This window comes from Urocitellus parryii, chromosome 6 (genome assembly GCF_045843805.1).
Source record: "Urocitellus parryii isolate mUroPar1 chromosome 6, mUroPar1.hap1, whole genome shotgun sequence".
NCBI classification, from domain to species: Eukaryota; Metazoa; Chordata; class Mammalia; order Rodentia; family Sciuridae; genus Urocitellus; species Urocitellus parryii.
Window position 1 is genome coordinate 197445124 of NC_135536.1, and position 17078 is coordinate 197462201.

General features: G+C 64.3%; 1 protein-coding gene across 2 annotated transcripts in view; it reads left to right on the top strand.

Moving 5' to 3' along the window:
- Cdh4 (cadherin 4) overlaps positions 1–17078 on the top strand; it is a 409216-nt gene that overhangs the window by 348994 nt on the left and 43144 nt on the right. For both annotated transcript variants that reach the window (XM_026407825.2, XM_026407824.2), the window contains exon 7: positions 10330–10502. In XM_026407825.2, the coding sequence (XP_026263610.1) occupies positions 10330–10502 (173 nt within the window). The remainder of the gene's footprint in view (positions 1–10329; positions 10503–17078) is intronic.

Here is a 17078-nt window from a genome sequence, read left to right on the forward strand (position 1 = left end):
TGTGTGGGCAGGGCCGATGAGGTCACTAAGAAGGCCTCTGGGGGGCTGCTGGAGGTGGCCACCGAAGCACGGGGCTCCCAGGACAACTGGAAACACCGGGGACTCGGCCACACGAGCTGTCCAAGCAGCTCGGGGACAGACCTACATTTGGAAGGTTCCCCGTGGAGCTGAACTTGGGGTCTCACTGGTGTCCTGCGTCTCAGCCGGCCACCCCAGCCCTGCTCTCCGCAGCCACAGGCAGGTCGGCTCTGGGCTCTGCGGAAGCCTGAGGCACGCGGAGGCCACTTCTGCAATGGCCTCCAGGGAGCGCAGAGCCGGGCGGGGCCAGCTTCAGAAGCCACCTGCTCAGCTGGGCCCCAGGGAGGACCCGTGGTGTCGCTGGGGCAGGAAGGTCTCTGTCCCGGGGGCCACTGTGTCAACAGGAATCGCATTCTCCATCGATTGTCTTGGGGACCGTGAGGGCGGTGAGCCCGGTGTCCTGGCCCCTGGCAGTCCCTAGAGAGGCAGGGACAGGCGATGGGTGAGCAGATCATCTACAGGCCGCACAGGAGGCCACGAGGGCAGCAGGCGCGGCTCTGGAGGGTGGGCGCAGCTGGGTGCGCTCCTGTGGGGGAGGCCAGGCCCCGGCCCAGGCCTGTTGAAAGGCAGCGGGATTCTCCGGGCCCTTCTATCCCAAATCAGATTTTCCACATCTTACTTCAAAACAAGTCAATAGCGAAAGTCTTCCCAACCTGTGGCTGGCTTTGCCGTGAGGGTTACAAACGCAGCGATTCCCTCGCCTCCTGAAGAGCCCCGCAGCCGTTAAGCCTGGGGACCCGGGCTGTCAGGCTGGCCTTGTGAGGGCTGGCCCTGCCGGGGCCCTGGTCCCTGCGCTGCGCCTCCTCCCCCACCGGAGACTTCCAGGACTGTGCGTCAGTGCCCCTGTCACAGCCCCAGGGACACAGTCCGGCTCCGTGCTGGAAGGACCCGTTTGGTGCCCAGTCTGGCCGCCCTGAGCCAGCCCTCTCCTCCATCATCCCATCGAGGGCAAGGACCAGGCGTCCAAAAGAGCAGCCTTCCCCGAGGGTCCCCGGGGCCTGGACACGGCCTCAGCAGTTCCTCTTGTGCCTCGGTGATGGGGAGCTCATGGCGTCGTGGGGCCAGGAGTCAGCCACCTGCTCTGGAGGCGAGACCAAGGAAGAGCTTCAGGGGCCCATGGAAAGGAGCGGAGGGAAGACTCAACACTGACAGGCTGAGGGGGCTGCGTTCACCAGGGACAGCAGTGACAGCCTGGGCCCAGGGCCACCAGGAGCCTGCATCACCTCCCTTCCCAGCCTGGCCCCTCACTGCATGACGCCTCTGTGACACCGCTGGCCTGCTCCTGCGGGCAGGGGGCCTGGCGCTCAGGCCCACCCTCTTCAGCGAGCAGCACTCACTGTGGCTCGGGTCACAACCCTTAGATCTCCCGGGAAGCAGAGGGCAGAGCCACCTCAGGGCCCCGTGGGATGGCCACGCTTTGGCCCTCGTGGATGGAGTCCAGAGGTGGTGGCAGCTGCAGGGCAGGCGGTTCCCACGGCGGAGACGGAACTTTCCAGACTGTTGCTCACCAGTCCTTGGCCCTCTCCTCGGCGCTGGTGGGTCACTCTCAGGGAAGTCTTCCAGGGCCACACTGGCCTCCCCGCCACAGGCCCCAGAGAGGGTGCCCTCTCCTCCCAGGTCCCACCCAAGTCCGGGAAGGTCCCCTGGGTCTGTGCCAACCCTGCTGAGCCCTGGGCACAGAAAGAGCACGTCCTCCCTCTGTGTGCCCCACGCCACACCCTCACTGCCCTGCGCTTCCTGCCTGCTCCAAACCAACCCCACGAGCTCAGAGTAAAGAGGGACAGTGCCTGGGGACATGGACTGACCTGGGATCCAGATGCCTTCCAGGGAAACAAGTGCCGGAATCCAAGTCCCCCAGGAGGGGCCCAAATCAGGGCTCCCAGGAGAAGGGTCCAGCTGGAGAGGCACAGGAGGGCCTGGAGGAGGGGTGCCAGGGGCCTGGTCTGAGGGTCTCGGGCAGGAGCCCGTGGCCAGGGCTTGGGTCCCTCCCACCACCCCGAGCACCCACCTTCATCAGGTCCACGGTGGGAGACTTTCACTGGAAAAGTATAGAGTCGCCTGCAGCTCCCAAAACAGTACAGCCAGGCCCCTGGGCCTGCCCCACCCCGGGGGGTGCTGCAGGGCTGTGACCCCGGCCACACCCAGGAGTCGGCACCGCCCCGCCTCTGTCGGCCTGCCAGCGTCACCTGCGCAGTCTGTCACACGGGCCGCTGCAGGAACCACCATCAAGACACAGGAGGGCCCATCGGGGACCCGCCTGCCGCCCTCTGTAGCCACACAGGCCTCTTCCCCTGCGCTCCCTCAGCCCGCCACCCCCAATCTGCACTTGACCTCTGTGGCTTGTTTCAAGAGCGCTGAATAGATGGGGTCGTAACAGTGACCGCTGGGGACTGGCTCTCCCAGCTGTCCTCTGGGGGCTCATCCAGGTGCTGTCTGTCCGTAGCTCCGTCCTTTCACGGCAGAGCGAAGGCTGTGGTTGCAGACCTCCCTCAGTTCGCCATCCACCAACCGGAGGGAGCTGGGTTCCTTTCCAGTTCGGGCTCTTAAAAAAAAAAAGAGGCTGGCGGGTGGGGTGGGCACGGGGGCACAGGGCTGGCCTGGCCTGCACCAGGCCCCGAGCCCGATCCTCAAGACCAAAACACAAAGTGAGGAAAGATAAGTAAACAGAGCTGCTGAGAGCACCCCATACCCAGGGCCCGGAGGGTCGGCACCAGGGCCCGGAGGGGCAGGCACCGTGGCCTGGCAGGGGACGGCACAGTGGCCTGGCGTGGGACGGCTCCAGCGCGTCTCCACTTCTCGGTAGCAAAGGCCCCGAGGCCGTTCCTGCTCCCCCGTGCCTCTGTGGGCTTCCCACGGTGACCGATCCTTAAGGGCCGGAGAAGTCTGCCTTTGCTCTGTTTCAGGGCTGGGTCCTTGGTCGCCTGGCCTGTTTCTCTGGGGGCTGTGCCGAGGTGGAGCATGGTGGCAGGAGCACGTGGAGGGAAGCTGCCCACCCGTGGGGCAGGTGAGGAGCAGTGGGGGGCCACACTCCTTCCAGGGCTCGCCCCAACGGCCTCACTTCCCCCACCGGGCTGGGCCTCCACCACCCCCAGGAGCACTCAGCTGGGATCAGGCCTTCAGCACATGGGCCTCGGGGCCGCTCCAGACGGGGTGCTGGGCTGAGAAAGGCCCCAGGCCCCCGGGCAGGGCTGCGTCTGTGGGGGCCCGGCCCTCTGCAGCCCAGCCGGCGTTGGGTGGTCGCTGCTGTGCTGGCGTGTGGTGATCGGTCACCGCGGCTCGAGACATCTCCCTTGCCTCGAACCCTGCAGCACAGCCTGCCTGTGTCCTCCCATCTGTCCCCTGCACTGGACCCGCTCCTGTCGTCTGTCCCCCTCCTGTTTGGAGCAGTGGCTTTGAGCTCCTCCGTGCCTGCTGAAGACACACCCTTCGCAGCCTGGAGTCTGCAGCTGTTTCCTCCCCCACCCGGCCCCCGGACTGGCTTCCCACCCTCCTCACCGTCTCTTGCAAGCAGAGGTCCGTACACTTGATGAAGTCCAGTCTGGCGCTGACCCTCCTGTGCATGGGGTCAGTGTCATCTGCACGAGTACGTCACCCAGCCCAAACGTCCCACCCTGTGGCTGCACAGCTCACAGGGGGCCCATGATGTGTGTTGAGTTAATTTTAATGTGATGGGTGAGATTTGTGTCTAGGTTTATTTTTTGCTTATCTCCATTTTACTCCTTGCTCAGCAACCTGTTGAAAGACCGTCCCTCCTCCAGTTTCTGCTTTATATCTCTGTCAAAAATCGCACACCTCTAATCCCAGCCACCTGGGAGGCTGAGGAAGAAGGATTGCAAGTTTGAGGCCAGCCTCAGCAACAGCAAGGCACTAAGCAACTCAGGGAGACCCTGTCTGTAAATAAAGTACAAGATAGGGCTGGGGACAGGGCTCAGTGGTCAAGTGCCCTGAGGCTCAATCAGTGGTAGAGCGCTTGCCTAGCATGCATGAGGCACTGGGTTCAATCCTCAGCACATAAAATAAATAATGTAGTGTCCACCTAAAACTAAAAAATAAATATTAAAAAATAAATAGAGACACATGGGCACATTGGGTGCATCTCTGGGTTCTCGGTGCCACTTCACCGTTCTTGTGTCTCTCCTGCCCACTCCACGCTGTCCTCATGACTGCAGAAATCAGCGTGGACAGAGTCCACGCATGCACACCAGGCCTGCACCCACATGCCTTCCCTGGGGTAGGTGGGTGCCCACAACCCGGCATCTGCAGGCTCACTGTGTCCTGCTCCGTCACTCTTCCCACATCCAGGGGTGGCACCTCAGAATCCAGGTCTGCCACCCATTGCTGTGGCATGACCATGCTGTGGCCCTGGCAAGCCAGTGTCCTGCAGCCTCTAACGGATCAGCAAAATCCTAACCACCTCCTGGAGCTGGGGCCGAGGGGAGGACGTCACCTGGGCTCCTGGCCGGCACTGCCGACTTCACAAGCAGTGGCCATTAATGTTGCTGTAAATCCCGACTCAAGCCGTCTGTCCTCCTGATCCACCAAGCTGCTTTACTGAGCTGAACCTCTTTAATCCACACGGGACGCGTTTAAAAACAGACACGCTTCTACCGCGTGCCAGACCCCCGGAGAGCCCGAGCCCTGCACCACTGGCCACTGTGCGGGGCACACCCTGGAGTGGGAGCCACACCCCAAGGTGCCTTTTCCAGGTCACCTGAGTTCCCCGTAGCCACGCCTGACTGTCGGCCTTGTTCTGGCCCAGGATGCGCCAACCAGAGCCGCCCTGAGGCCGGACTCCCAGACACCTTGGTGAGGAAGGTCGAAAGTCGGGAGCAGGATGCGTACAAAGGACCCTCTTGGCCCCGGGAGATGTCTGGGGTGTGGGGCGTGGACGAGAAGTGGACCTCAGCGAAGGCCCCGCCTCAGCCTGCCAGGCACCGAGGACAGGAGAGCTGCCCGCCAAGGCTGCTCGTTCCTTGACTGTGCCCAGCACCAGCCGCCCCAGCCCCGCCCTAGGGCATGAGCACCCAGCATCGAGCACCGTAGCCTGAGGGCGCCCTCTGCAGGGAGAGGAGAGGCCACCAGAAACCACAGTGGGCAGATGTGGTCAAGGCCGTCTGACCAGGGCCACTGCAAGCCGACGCTGCCCCCACAGAGGCTCGTGCCCCCACTTCCCCTGGAGTGAGACCCCCCCCCCGAAGCCGTGTTTCCTGGAGGATCTTGGCCTTTATTTCACCAGGAGTCTCCGCAAGACCCTGCAAGACCTGCAGGAGAAATGGGTGGTTCTGACCCGAGTGGACACCGCCCCCCTGGGCCTGCCCACCTGCACTCAGCACGCAGGCCCTGAGGCACCCGAGGGCCTTCCCCTCTGAACTTGGCTCTCTGACAAGAGCAAACAGCTGACCAAAAGCCACTGCTGCTACTGCCTGCAGACCCACAGCACCTGTCCAGCAGCCACGCTGCCCACTCTGAGCAGGGCTTTGCTGGGCGGGCACGTGTGCCTCCAGGAAGGGACGCACCTGAGAGTAGGCCCCGTGCCAAGGTGGCACCACCCCAGGCATCACACCACTAAGCAGGAAGGAGGAGGAGGGGACAGGGGCTGCGTGCAGGGGCCCAAACGTTCTTTGTGGTTGTGCCTTTACCTGAGGTGACATCTGAGCTAGGTGCTGGGGGGACAGGATGAGAAGACAGGAAGAGCCACCCTCCAGGAGCCGGTTGTGTGGTGACCCAGGAAACGTGCAAGCTGCATCTACTGACCAACGGCGCCAGGCACACACCGGAGAAGGCAGAGAAGCTGAGACCAGGCTGTCAGGAGTGGGAAAGGTTCCCTGCCACTGGGCCTTTGCACAGGCTGGGCCTGGAGCATCCCCACCCAAAGCTGGTCCCTGATCTTCCTCAGGCCACACTGGCTCCTGCAAAGAGGTCTTCCCTGCCGGGTCCCCACTCTGAGCAGCCTCTGCACACTTGCAGCTCCCCACTGACACTCGGCGACTCATTTATCCAGTCTGTGTCTCCACCACCAGGCTGCCGCTGCACGGGACAGAGACCACACCTGTTTCTTCACTCCGTGTTCCCAAGCAGGGGCGGGCAGCTGGGGAGTAGAGACCACCCCACAGTCCACCCTGTGCTGGCTCCAGGGGGCCCAGGGCTCAGTGCCCTGAGGCTCAGCCTGGGCTGGGAGGGGGGACAGCTGGCAGCTGTTGGTCCCCTGAGTCCCTGAGCTCTGGAGCTGCCCGGCCCCTGCTGGCCGCTCATCACTCGAGGCCTCGGGCACCAAGCTCAGGGCCTCTCCTGGGCGGCACCTCTCCTTCCCGCAGCATCTCTGCTGCGTCCCCTGGCCGGGCACTCAGGGTGGGCTCCGGGCCTTCTCAGTTCCCCAGGAAAAGGGGGCTCCACAGAGACTGTTCTAGCTGCCTGAGTGGACTCCCCCGCCCCCCGGCCACGGTACCAATTCTGAAATCAAAGTCACTTCCCAACATTGAATACCAGAGAAACCTGCGGCTGCGATGGACTCAGCAGCCTCCGTCGAGACGGTCCCGGGTGACAAGGATCATTCTGTTAGGGGCCCGGCGTGTGTTTTTGTTTGTAGCTGGTGGAAGTCCCCTGAGATGGATGCCACGGACTGATGCCCAGGTGGCACCAGGTACTTGAAAGCCATCTGAATATTAAGAACTTAAACCTTTAGCCTCGGTGATCTGAGCAGAAAGCCAATTATGAGGCTGAATTAGTTTTCAAATTAAACTGCGATTTAAGGCTTGTGAAATCAATCCTTTAAGGTGCGTGGCAGCCTGGCACATGAGTTCCAAGGGACAGCCGAGCCGGGAGTCCACTGCCTCCCCACCTGCCCGCACAGTCCCTAAAGAGATGACCTGCACCTTCCAGGTGGGGGGCAGGCTCACCTCCACCAGAGCCCAGTCCCTCAGGACGGGGAGGGCCCCAGGCGGCCTCCAGAGAAGGCCTGGAAAGATGGCTTCCGTCTGGGTCTCCATGGGGCACCCTGGGTAGCACAGGGGCTAACGTGGGCACTCCCCAGCGGGCACCACAGGGGCCTGCTGGCTGCATCTTTTCCTGATGCCTGGCCTCTGCAGACCTGCAACACTGAGGAGTGGGCGACTGGGAGCTCACAGCTGGGCGTGGGGCCAGCAGGGGACACTGGACACCAGATTCACACCTTCTCAGACATTTGGAGCCAGCCCTGCTCAGGACACAGGACAAAGGCAAGGCCACACTGGCCCCTGTGTCAATAGCAGCTGTCCTGCCCACTGAGCCCAGTGCCCCCAGGGGCCCACAGCTTCACCACCTTCAGATCCAGCTTCCCAAAGAGGAACCAGGATCAGCAAGGAGGGGACAGCAAGGCAGAGCCCACCTGGGAGGGTGCAGGAGGGGAGGGCGCGGGGGAGGGGAGGGCGCGGGAGGGGGTCCAGGGCCGAGAATCCTGTGCAGGCGGAGCCCCACCTGGACTCTGAAGCCACCCAAAACCATCGAGACCTGTGGCCAGAAAGGTCCAGGTCCTCCTGTGCTGCGGGTGGTCAGCAGGGGCTCTCCGGCACTGCCCTTCTCAGGCTTAGCTTAATCCCTTGTCCCCAAAACTCAGGTCCACCCATAACCTCAGAAGGTGGCCCTGTTTTACTAGGGGGTCTTTGTGGGCAGAGTTGGTCAAGATGAGGTCGGTACAGTGCACCCTGAATCAGTGCTGGTGTCCTCACAAGAAGGAGAAAAGACAGGGACGTGCTACGTACGAGAGGACAGAGGCAGAGTGGGGCCCATGGCACAAGCCCAGAGCCTCCAGGACGGTGGCACCCCCAGAGCCTCCGTGGGCACTCCTGCCCATGCCTTGCTGGACTCTGCCCCGGCCCCAGGGAAGATGACCTTAGTTTAAGCCCCAGGTAGGGGGCTGTCCCAGGACTGGTGGCCTAGACACCCCTGGTCCCACAGCAGAGCCCCCAGCCCAGGGCACCTGTCCAGGCCCTTCCTCCTGCTCCCCTCACAGCCAACGCATCATTTAGGAAGAAAGGAAAACTGCTCCCGGTTCCTCAGCCTGTCGCCATGGCAACCTGAGGCTCGTCCCCTCGTCCCCTCCGGCCCTGGCTCCCCGTCACTGCTCCCTCCCCATCGTGGCACAGCCCCTGCTTGCCAGGCAAGTCCTCACAGGGGACACTCACCTGTGAGACAGGAGTGTGGGGCGCAGGGAGCCGCCAGCCTCAGAAAGCTGCAGTGGCTGCTTCCTGGGCTTCCGACAGAAGGACCGTCCTGTCACCTCCAGCCCTGGCAACTGTCCAGGCCTGGCTCCCTGGCTGGGCGGCTCGAAACACTGCCCAGCACAGAACCCAGGAGTCCCTGGATCAGGGCTGAGCTTCCCACCAGCAGAAGGCTAGAGCTGCACTCAGGCAAGGACTGCAGGTCCAGCCTGGGGGGTTGGGGGACCTCGGTCAGCAGCATGATCATCGCCAGCTCACGCTCTTGTCTGTGTGGACAGTTTGAGTGAGGGGACAACCTCCCCCCAGCTCTGCATTGTGGCCTCCTCCAGGGCCATTTTCCCAGCACTGCCCCTTGAACGCTCTCCAGGGCCTCCCCACAGGGGGTTTATTTTATTTACTTATTTTTTGTCCAGTTTTCCTAGTTCTCCTTGGGAGGAAGATTGATGAAAACATTCTTCACCTTTGCTAAACGCAAAATTTTCCAGATTCTTTTTAAATACCCAGTGTCATTGGTGAAACTCTATTGATGATTAACTATATATCAATTAATAATGATTAGGTTTGCACACAACTGCTCGTGTGAAATACAGCAGGTCTGTTTGTGGATTTTTCTTAGGACTTCAAAACACGCAGTTCTCTGGTGTTTTCCCCAGCAGACACAGAGAGGAGTGCCAAAGGAATGAGCAGATGTCCCTTGGTCTGTAACACCCTGGGAGGGAACGAGCCTTGTGCTCTCCACCAGCCCCCGCCCCCCGCAGCCTGCAGTCTGTTTTCTGTCTTAGGAACACCAAGCTGCTCACTTCAGTCCCCTGGTGACCGTCCACTGCTGGCTTCCCTGGGATCTTAGGATGGAGTGACAGCAGGGACCCAGCCCCCCTGGCCCCAGATGCCCTCCCCGTCCCTGTTCCTATCATGCAGGACTCTCTCTTCCCAGGGTGTTAGCCCCTCTATGCAGGGTCCCCCATCCCTTGGTCCCTCAGCGAGGCCTTGGCTGTGCCCTCTGTAGTCCACCTTGTCACCCAGCTGTCCTGCGTCTGCAGTGGTCCCTGCATACAGTCTCCTCTCTGCCACGCACTTGCCACAATTTGCATCATGTGTCTCTTTACCTGTGGGTCTGGTCCTCCCACACCAGCCTGTAAGGGACAGGGACAGTGTCTGTCTGCTGCCCAGAGCACAAGGCCCTACATGTGGCAGGTGCACTTCGGTGACGGCGTGAATGTCCCCATACAGTGAAATAGTGCTCAGCCTCAAAAGGAAGGGACCTCGGGGGTGGTGAAGGAAGCCAGAGGCCAAAGGTCACATGTGACATAGCTCCTTGTCCAAGTCTCCAGGAGGATGACCCCAGAGAGCAGAAGCCAGAGGGCTGGGGAGGGATGACAGGGAGTGAGTGCTCAAGGTGCCGAGCTCTCTGAGGCCACGGGAAATGTCCTGAGACCAGACCCTGTGAAGTCACACGACCCCGCGGGGACACAGAGACCACGCAACTGTACTTTAAAGGACAAGCGTGGTGTGTGTGGACCACACCTCAGTGCAGCTGTGACTTGGTGATGGAGGAGCGGCTGCCCAGCACCCGGAAGCCCCTGGCGCTGGACGCTCCCTTACCACCTCCACACCGCCCTCTGCCCACTGAGTCGGTCACCTGCAAACACACGTCCCCTTCCTGTGCTGGACCTGCTCTCCTCACAGGCCACTGTGGAGTGTTTCCCTCAGTAAACCTGGAAGCTGAGCAGGCTCCTGGCAGGACACCTGGGGCCGCCGGCCACCTGAGCGTGTCCCACCCTGCAGGGCTTGGAGAGGCGCTCCTGTGCAGGCCTTGGGACCCTGTACTGAGGGGGAGATGTCGGGGCACCCACTGCGGGAGCCTCGCCCGGCTCAGGAGAACCCCTCACAGCAGGGATGGGCTCACTTTCAGGGCCACCTGGGCGCCCTGGCAGGCGACAGGCACCAGCCACACCCGTTGCCCTGAGCGTCCTGGGGTGAATGGCGAGGTCCCCCCGGTGTGTGGCGGGGACAGAGCTGGTGCAGACCCCACCTGAGCTGCTCTCCCCCCTCACAGGCACCTACGTGATGACAGTCACAGCCAATGACGCGGACGACAGCACCACGGCCAACGGCATGGTGCGGTACCGGATTGTGACCCAGACCCCTCAGAGCCCATCCCAGAACATGTTCACCATCAACAGCGAGACAGGGGACATCGTGACGGTGGCAGCAGGCCTGGACCGAGAGGTGAGACGGGCTGTGGGGCCGGGCGGGGCCCTCCAGGGTGCCAAGGACTGTCTCCTGCGTGGGCAGGGAGAGGGGCAGCAGAGGGGACCTGCAGCTGCCGTGGACCAGCCCCCGAGCTGGCACCGTGACCGGTCCCCAGGGAGGCCCTGCTGTGCAGGCGGCAGAGACTGGTGGCCACTCAAGAGAAGCCCAAGAGAACCTGGTGGTTCTCAGGGTCCAGCCAGCCCTGGACCCGGGATGTGCCCTGCCACGGGTCAGCTCCACCCTGCTCACCAGTGCCCTCTGCAACCTGGACAACTCCTCCTGGCCCTGCCCTGAGGGACATGAAGTGCTTCTCTGGGAAATCCTGAGTTTTACTGGGTGGCGCACCAGGGTGGCGTGGAAGGCAACTCTGCAGCCTGTGGCTTGGTGGGAAGTGAGGTGACCACAGGCACATGAGCGGAACTGTGGGCCCAGTCACGGGTCCTCCGGGCTCTGGGGGTGGGAGTGGGCCTTGTGAGGCAGGCAGGGCAGGGCTGGCGCGGAGGGCACACAGGGCCTGTCTGCAGGATTGAGGTGTTCCCACAGCGACGTTGGTGGAACTGGGCAATGGAGGGCCAGAGGCCCAGGGGTTCAGGGCCATGACCAGCACCGTCCACCCTAACTAGGGGACCCATCCAGGCCCTGCCACCCTCCCCAGGGGCGGAGAACACGCGCCTTCTTGGCCTGGATAAGCCCCCACGGTTGAGGCTGGCCCTGGCTCTTCTGCTGTCCTTCAACTCAGGAGAGTCCCAAAGGCCTGAGAGCAACACAGTGTGGGGAGGGCCATGGGCAAGGTCCACCCAAGGTCAGCCAACCAGACAGACCCTCTAGATGGCCGCTCAGGGTCCCCACCTGCCCTGGGTGGGGCCAGGCCCCATGGCCACCGGAGCAGCCAGGAGCCACTGGTGATTCTGCAGGCTGTGGCCACCAGACACCTCCATACCCATAACCGCAGCGTGGCACGTGCACACCTCTCACATACAGGGGCCCAGGAGCCATGGAGCCCGGCTGTCCTGGAGAAGGGGCAGGGGAGCACAGTGGGCGTCAGGCAGTGGACACTGCTCCCCGGGTGGCCCTGGCGGGAGGAGCTCTGCCTGGAGCTGCCGGCGTCCACAGGCTGTGCGCTCCTGGTCCACAAGGAGGGAAGCACAGAGATGGGGAGGGAGCCTAGGGACGTGAGGGGAGGTGGATGCTGCCTCCACTCCCAGGCCCCTGGTCAGCAGCTCGTGCAGCAGGTGGCAGTGACCCCAGCTGGGCCTGGCCACCTGCAGCCCACATGGGTGGGAGGTAGAGCCTGAGGGACTGCAGGGCTTCCTGCTCCAAGGGCCCCTGCCTGAGGTAGAGACCCAGGCAGAGGCCAATGCCCATCGGTTCTTCTCCTTGTTCAGCCTGTTGGTGGAGGCAAGGGGTGGTGTCCAGTGGACGTGTGTCTGTCCTCGCATTGCTCCCTGTAGTGGCTGGGATAGGCGAGAGGGGGGTGGGGAGGAGACACGCGCTGCAGGGGTGCTGGGCGCAGGGTGCTGGGCGCGGGGTGCTGGGCTGCTCAGGGCCCTGGTGGGGAGGCCACCAGAGAGCAGAGCTAAAGCTAAGGGAGGGACAGGAGGGTGACTCCAAGACACGAGCTCCCAGGTGCCCGCTGCATTCGCAGTGCTCAGAGCCCCCCACACACACACACACAGATGAGCAGACGGGGCCCTGAGGGCCTGGCCAGCTTCTGAACAGGCTTGGCCCCACCGCGCAGTTGGCCCCACCCGCCTCCCGCAAGAGAGCCACAGGCCCCACTTGCGTGTTGGTCTTGGGCCAAGGTCGGCTGATTGCTGGCAGGAGTGGCATTTACTAAGACCCCCAAAGCAAGCGTGGGGTGTGGGCTCCAGGTGTCAGGCCTGGGGGGAATCAGGGCTCTGTGGGGGGCCCTTGGGCTACCTCAGCTGGCCAGGCCCCCACAGGAAGGAGCCCCTTGTCCTGGGTACAGGTGGCCCTGTGGGCAGATCCACACCATCCCGAGGCTCAGCCCCTCAGCCTGGCCAGCAGGGACCTCCCACCCACCAACCAGGCCCCAGCAAGGGCAGGCGGGTGCAGCTGCTGGCGTCCTCCCAGGCAGAGGTCGAGGGGAGGCCGGGCCCGCCCTGCTCTCCAGGATCCGCTGGTCCCCAGCCTGTGCTGTGTCTGCTGCTGTCTGTCACGGGGCTTGAGAGCAGCCTGCAAAATGTTCCAAGTGGAAATGCTCATTTAAAAGCCAGTGGAGGTGAGGATAACAGGCAGCTCTATGGTGGGAGGGAGGCTAGGAGGCGTCCTCACAGCCCAGAGCAGCAGAGCTCAGTGGAGGCTCAGGCCCGCTCCCGGGGGAGCTGTGTGCATGGGAGCGGTCGCTGCTCCTCCAGGGCTTGCGGGACGAAAGTCGTGACTCACCACCTCTGCTTTGCTCTCTGGCTTCAGTGCTGACGTTCAACCCAGGGAAACATCAGGGCCGCTCCCGTTTCTCCCACGGCCTCCATCTGGGCTGGAAAAACCGAATCAGGTTGATGAGCCAAAGCCCAGGCTCCACTAGGGGGCGCTGTGGGGTGGGGAGCAGAGCCACTGTCCTCAGGCAGGACGGGGCGTCAGGGGTGGGACTTCTGTTCAGTGCCTGGGGTACGCTTGTGTTAATGTGACCAGGAGGACCCCAGCCTTCCACACAGTCACCGGATGCAAGGCAGGGCCACAGTGGGCAGCTATACGGCAGTCACAGGCGGGACTTCAAGGCACAGGGGCTAGAGAGGGAGGCACATGGCCACACCAGGGAGTTCAACAGGTCCCCGCCCACAGGAGCTCAGGGCACAGCCCGGACCTCCACCTATGCCACAGGACCAGGACCTGGCAGGGCCCAACCCTGACCTCCACCTGTGCCCATAGGACCAGGACCTGGCAGGGCCCAACCCTGACCTCCCAGCAGTGCCCACAGGACCAGGACCTGGCAGGGCCCAACCCTGACCCCCACCTGTGCCCACAGGACCAGGACCTGGCAGGGCCCAACCCTGACCCCCACCTGTGCCCACAGGACCAGGACCTGGCAGGGCCCAACACTGACCCCCAGCAGTGGCCACAGGACCAGGACCTGGCAGGGCCCAACACTGACCTCCACCTGTGGCCACAGGACCAGGACCTGGCAGGGCCCAACCCTGACCTCCCAGCAGTGCCCACAGGACCAGGACCTGGCAGGGCCCAACCCTGACCTCCCAGCAGTGCCCACAGGACCAGAACCTGGCAGGGCCCAACCCTGACCTCCCAGCAGTGGCCACAGGACCAGGACCTGGCAGGGCCCAACCCTGACCTCCACCTGTGCCCACAGGACCAGGACCTGGCAGGGCCCAACCCTGACCCCCACCTGTGGCCACAGGACCAGGACCTGGCAGGGCCCAACCCTGACCCCCACCTGTGCCCACAGGACCAGGACCTGGCAGGGCCCAACACTGACCCCCACCTGTGGCCACAGGACCAGGACCTGGCAGGGCCCAACACTGACCTCCACCTGTGGCCACAGGACCAGGACCTGGCAGGGCCCAACCCTGACCTCCCAGCAGTGCCCACAGGACCAGGACCTGGCAGGGCCCAACCCTGACCTCCCAGCAGTGCCCACAGGACCAGAACCTGGCAGGGCCCAACCCTGACCTCCAGCAGTGGCCACAGGACCAGGACCTGGCAGGGCCCAACCCTGACCTCCACCTGTGCCCACAGGACCAGGACCTGGCAGGGCCCAACCCTGACCTCCCAGCAGTGCCCACAGGACCAGGACCTGGCAGGGCCCAACCCTGACCCCCACCTGTGCCCACAGGACCAGGACCTGGCAGGGCCCAACCCTGACCTCCCAGCAGTGGCCACAGGACCAGGACCTGGCAGGGCCCAACCCTGACCCCCACCTGTGCCCACAGGACCAGGACCTGGCAGGGCCCAACCCTGACCTCCCAGCAGTGCCCACAGGACCAGGACCTGGCAGGGCCCAACCCTGACCCCCACCTGTGCCCACAGGACCAGGACCTGGCAGGGCCCAACCCTGACCTCCCAGCAGTGGCCACAGGACCAGGACCTGGCAGGGCCCAACCCTGACCTCCACCTGTGCCCACAGGACCAGGACCTGGCAGGGCCCAACCCTGACCTCCACCTGTGCCCACAGGACCAGGACCTGGCAGGGCCCAACCCTGACCCCCACCTGTGCCCACAGGACCAGGACCTGGCAGGGCCCAACACTGACCCCCACCTGTGGCCACAGGACCAGGACCTGGCAGGGCCCAACCCTGACCTCCACCTGTGCCCACAGGACCAGGACCTGGCAGGGCCCAACCCTGACCTCCACCTGTGCCCACAGGACCAGGACCTGGCAGGGCCCAACCCTGACCCCCACCTGTGCCCACAGGACCAGGACCTGGCAGGGCCCAACCCTGACCTCCACCTGTGCCCACAGGACCAGGACCTGGCAGGGCCCAACCCTGACCCCCACCTGTGCCCACAGGACCAGGACCTGGCAGGCCCAACCCTGACCCCCAGCAGTGGCCACAGGACCAGGACCTGGCAGGGCCCAACCCTGACCCCCACCTGTGCCCACAGGACCAGGACCTGGCAGGGCCCAACCCTGACCTCCCAGCAGTGCCCACAGGACCAGGACCTGGCAGGGCCCAACCCTGACCCCCACCTGTGCCCACAGGACCAGGACCTGGCAGGGCCCAACCCTGACCTCCCAGCAGTGCCCACAGGACCAGGACCTGGCAGGGCCCAACCCTGACCCCCACCTGTGCCCACAGGACCAGGACCTGGCAGGGCCCAACCCTGACCTCCCACCTGTGGCCACAGGACCAGGACCTGGCAGGGCCCAACCCTGACCCCCACCTGTGCCCACAGGACCAGGACCTGGCAGGGCCCAACCCTGACCCCCACCTGTGGCCACAGGACCAGGACCTGGCAGGGCCCAACACTGACCCCCACCTGTGGCCACAGGACCAGGACCTGGCAGGGCCCAACACTGAACTCCACCTGTGGCCACAGGACCAGGACCTGGCAGGGCCCAACCCTGACCTCCCAGCAGTGCCCACAGGACCAGGACCTGGCAGGGCCCAACCCTGACCTCCCAGCAGTGCCCACAGGACCATAACCTGGCAGGGCCCAACCCTGACCTCCACCTGTGCCCACAGGACCAGGACCTGGCAGGGCCCAACCCTGACCTCCACCTGTGCCCACAGGACCAGAACCTGGCAGGCCCAACCCTGACCTCCCAGCAGTGGCCACAGGACCAGGACCTGGCAGGGCCCAACCCTGACCTCCACCTGTGCCCACAGGACCAGGACCTGGCAGGCCCAACCCTGACCCCCACCTGTGCCCACAGGACCAGGACCTGGCAGGGCCCAACCCTGACCCCCAGCAGTGCCCACAGGACCAGGACCTGGCAGGCCCAACCCTGACCCCCACCTGTTCCCACAGGACCAGGACCTGGCAGGGCCCAACCCTGACCTCCACCTGTGCCCACAGGACCAGGACCTGGCAGGCCCAACCCTGACCCCCACCTGTGCTCACAGGACCAGGACCTGGCAGGGCCCAACCCTGACCCCCAGCAGTGCCCACAGGACCAGGACCTGGCAGGCCCAACTCTGACCCCCACCTGTGCCCACAGGACCAGGACCTGGCAGGGCCCAACCCTGACCCCCAGCAGTGCCCACAGGACCAGGACCTGGCAGGGCCAACCCTGACCCCCACCTGTGCCCACAGGACCAGGACCTGGCAGGGCCCAACCCTGACCCCCACCTGTGCCCACAGGACCAGGACCTGGCAGGACCAACCCAGACCTCCACCTGTGCCCACAGGACCAGGACCTGGCAGGGCCCAACCCTGACCCCCACCTGTGCCCACAGGACCAGGACCTGGCAGGGCCCAACCCTGACCTCCACCTGTGCCCACAGGACCAGGACCTGGCAGGGCCCAACCCTGACCTCCACCTGTGCCCACAGGACCAGGACCTGGCAGGCCCAACCCTGACCTCCACCTGTGCCCACAGGACCAGGACCTGGCAGGGCCCAACCCTGACCTCCACCTGTGCCCACAGGACCAGGACCTGGCAGGGCCCAACCCTGACCTCCACCTGTGGCCACAGGACCAGGACCTGGCAGGGCCCAACCCTGACCCCCACCTGTGCCCACAGGACCAGGACCTGGCAGGGCCCAACCCTGACCCCCACCTGTGCCCACAGGACCAGGACCTGGCAGGGCCCAACCCTGACCCCCACCTGTGGCCACAGGACCAGGACCTGGCAGGGCCCAACCCTGACCCCCACCTGTGCCCACAGGACCAGGACCTGGCAGGGCCCAACCCTGACCCCCATCTGTGGCCACAGGACCAGGACCTGGCAGGGCCCAACACTGACCCCCAGCAGTGGCCACAGGACCAGGACCTGGCAGGGCCCAACCCTGACCCCCAGCAGTGCCCACAGGACCAGGACCTGGCAGGGCCCAACCCTGACCCCCACCTGTGCCCACAGGACCAGGACCTGGCAGGGCCCAACCCTGACCCCCAGCAGTGGCCACAGGACCAGGA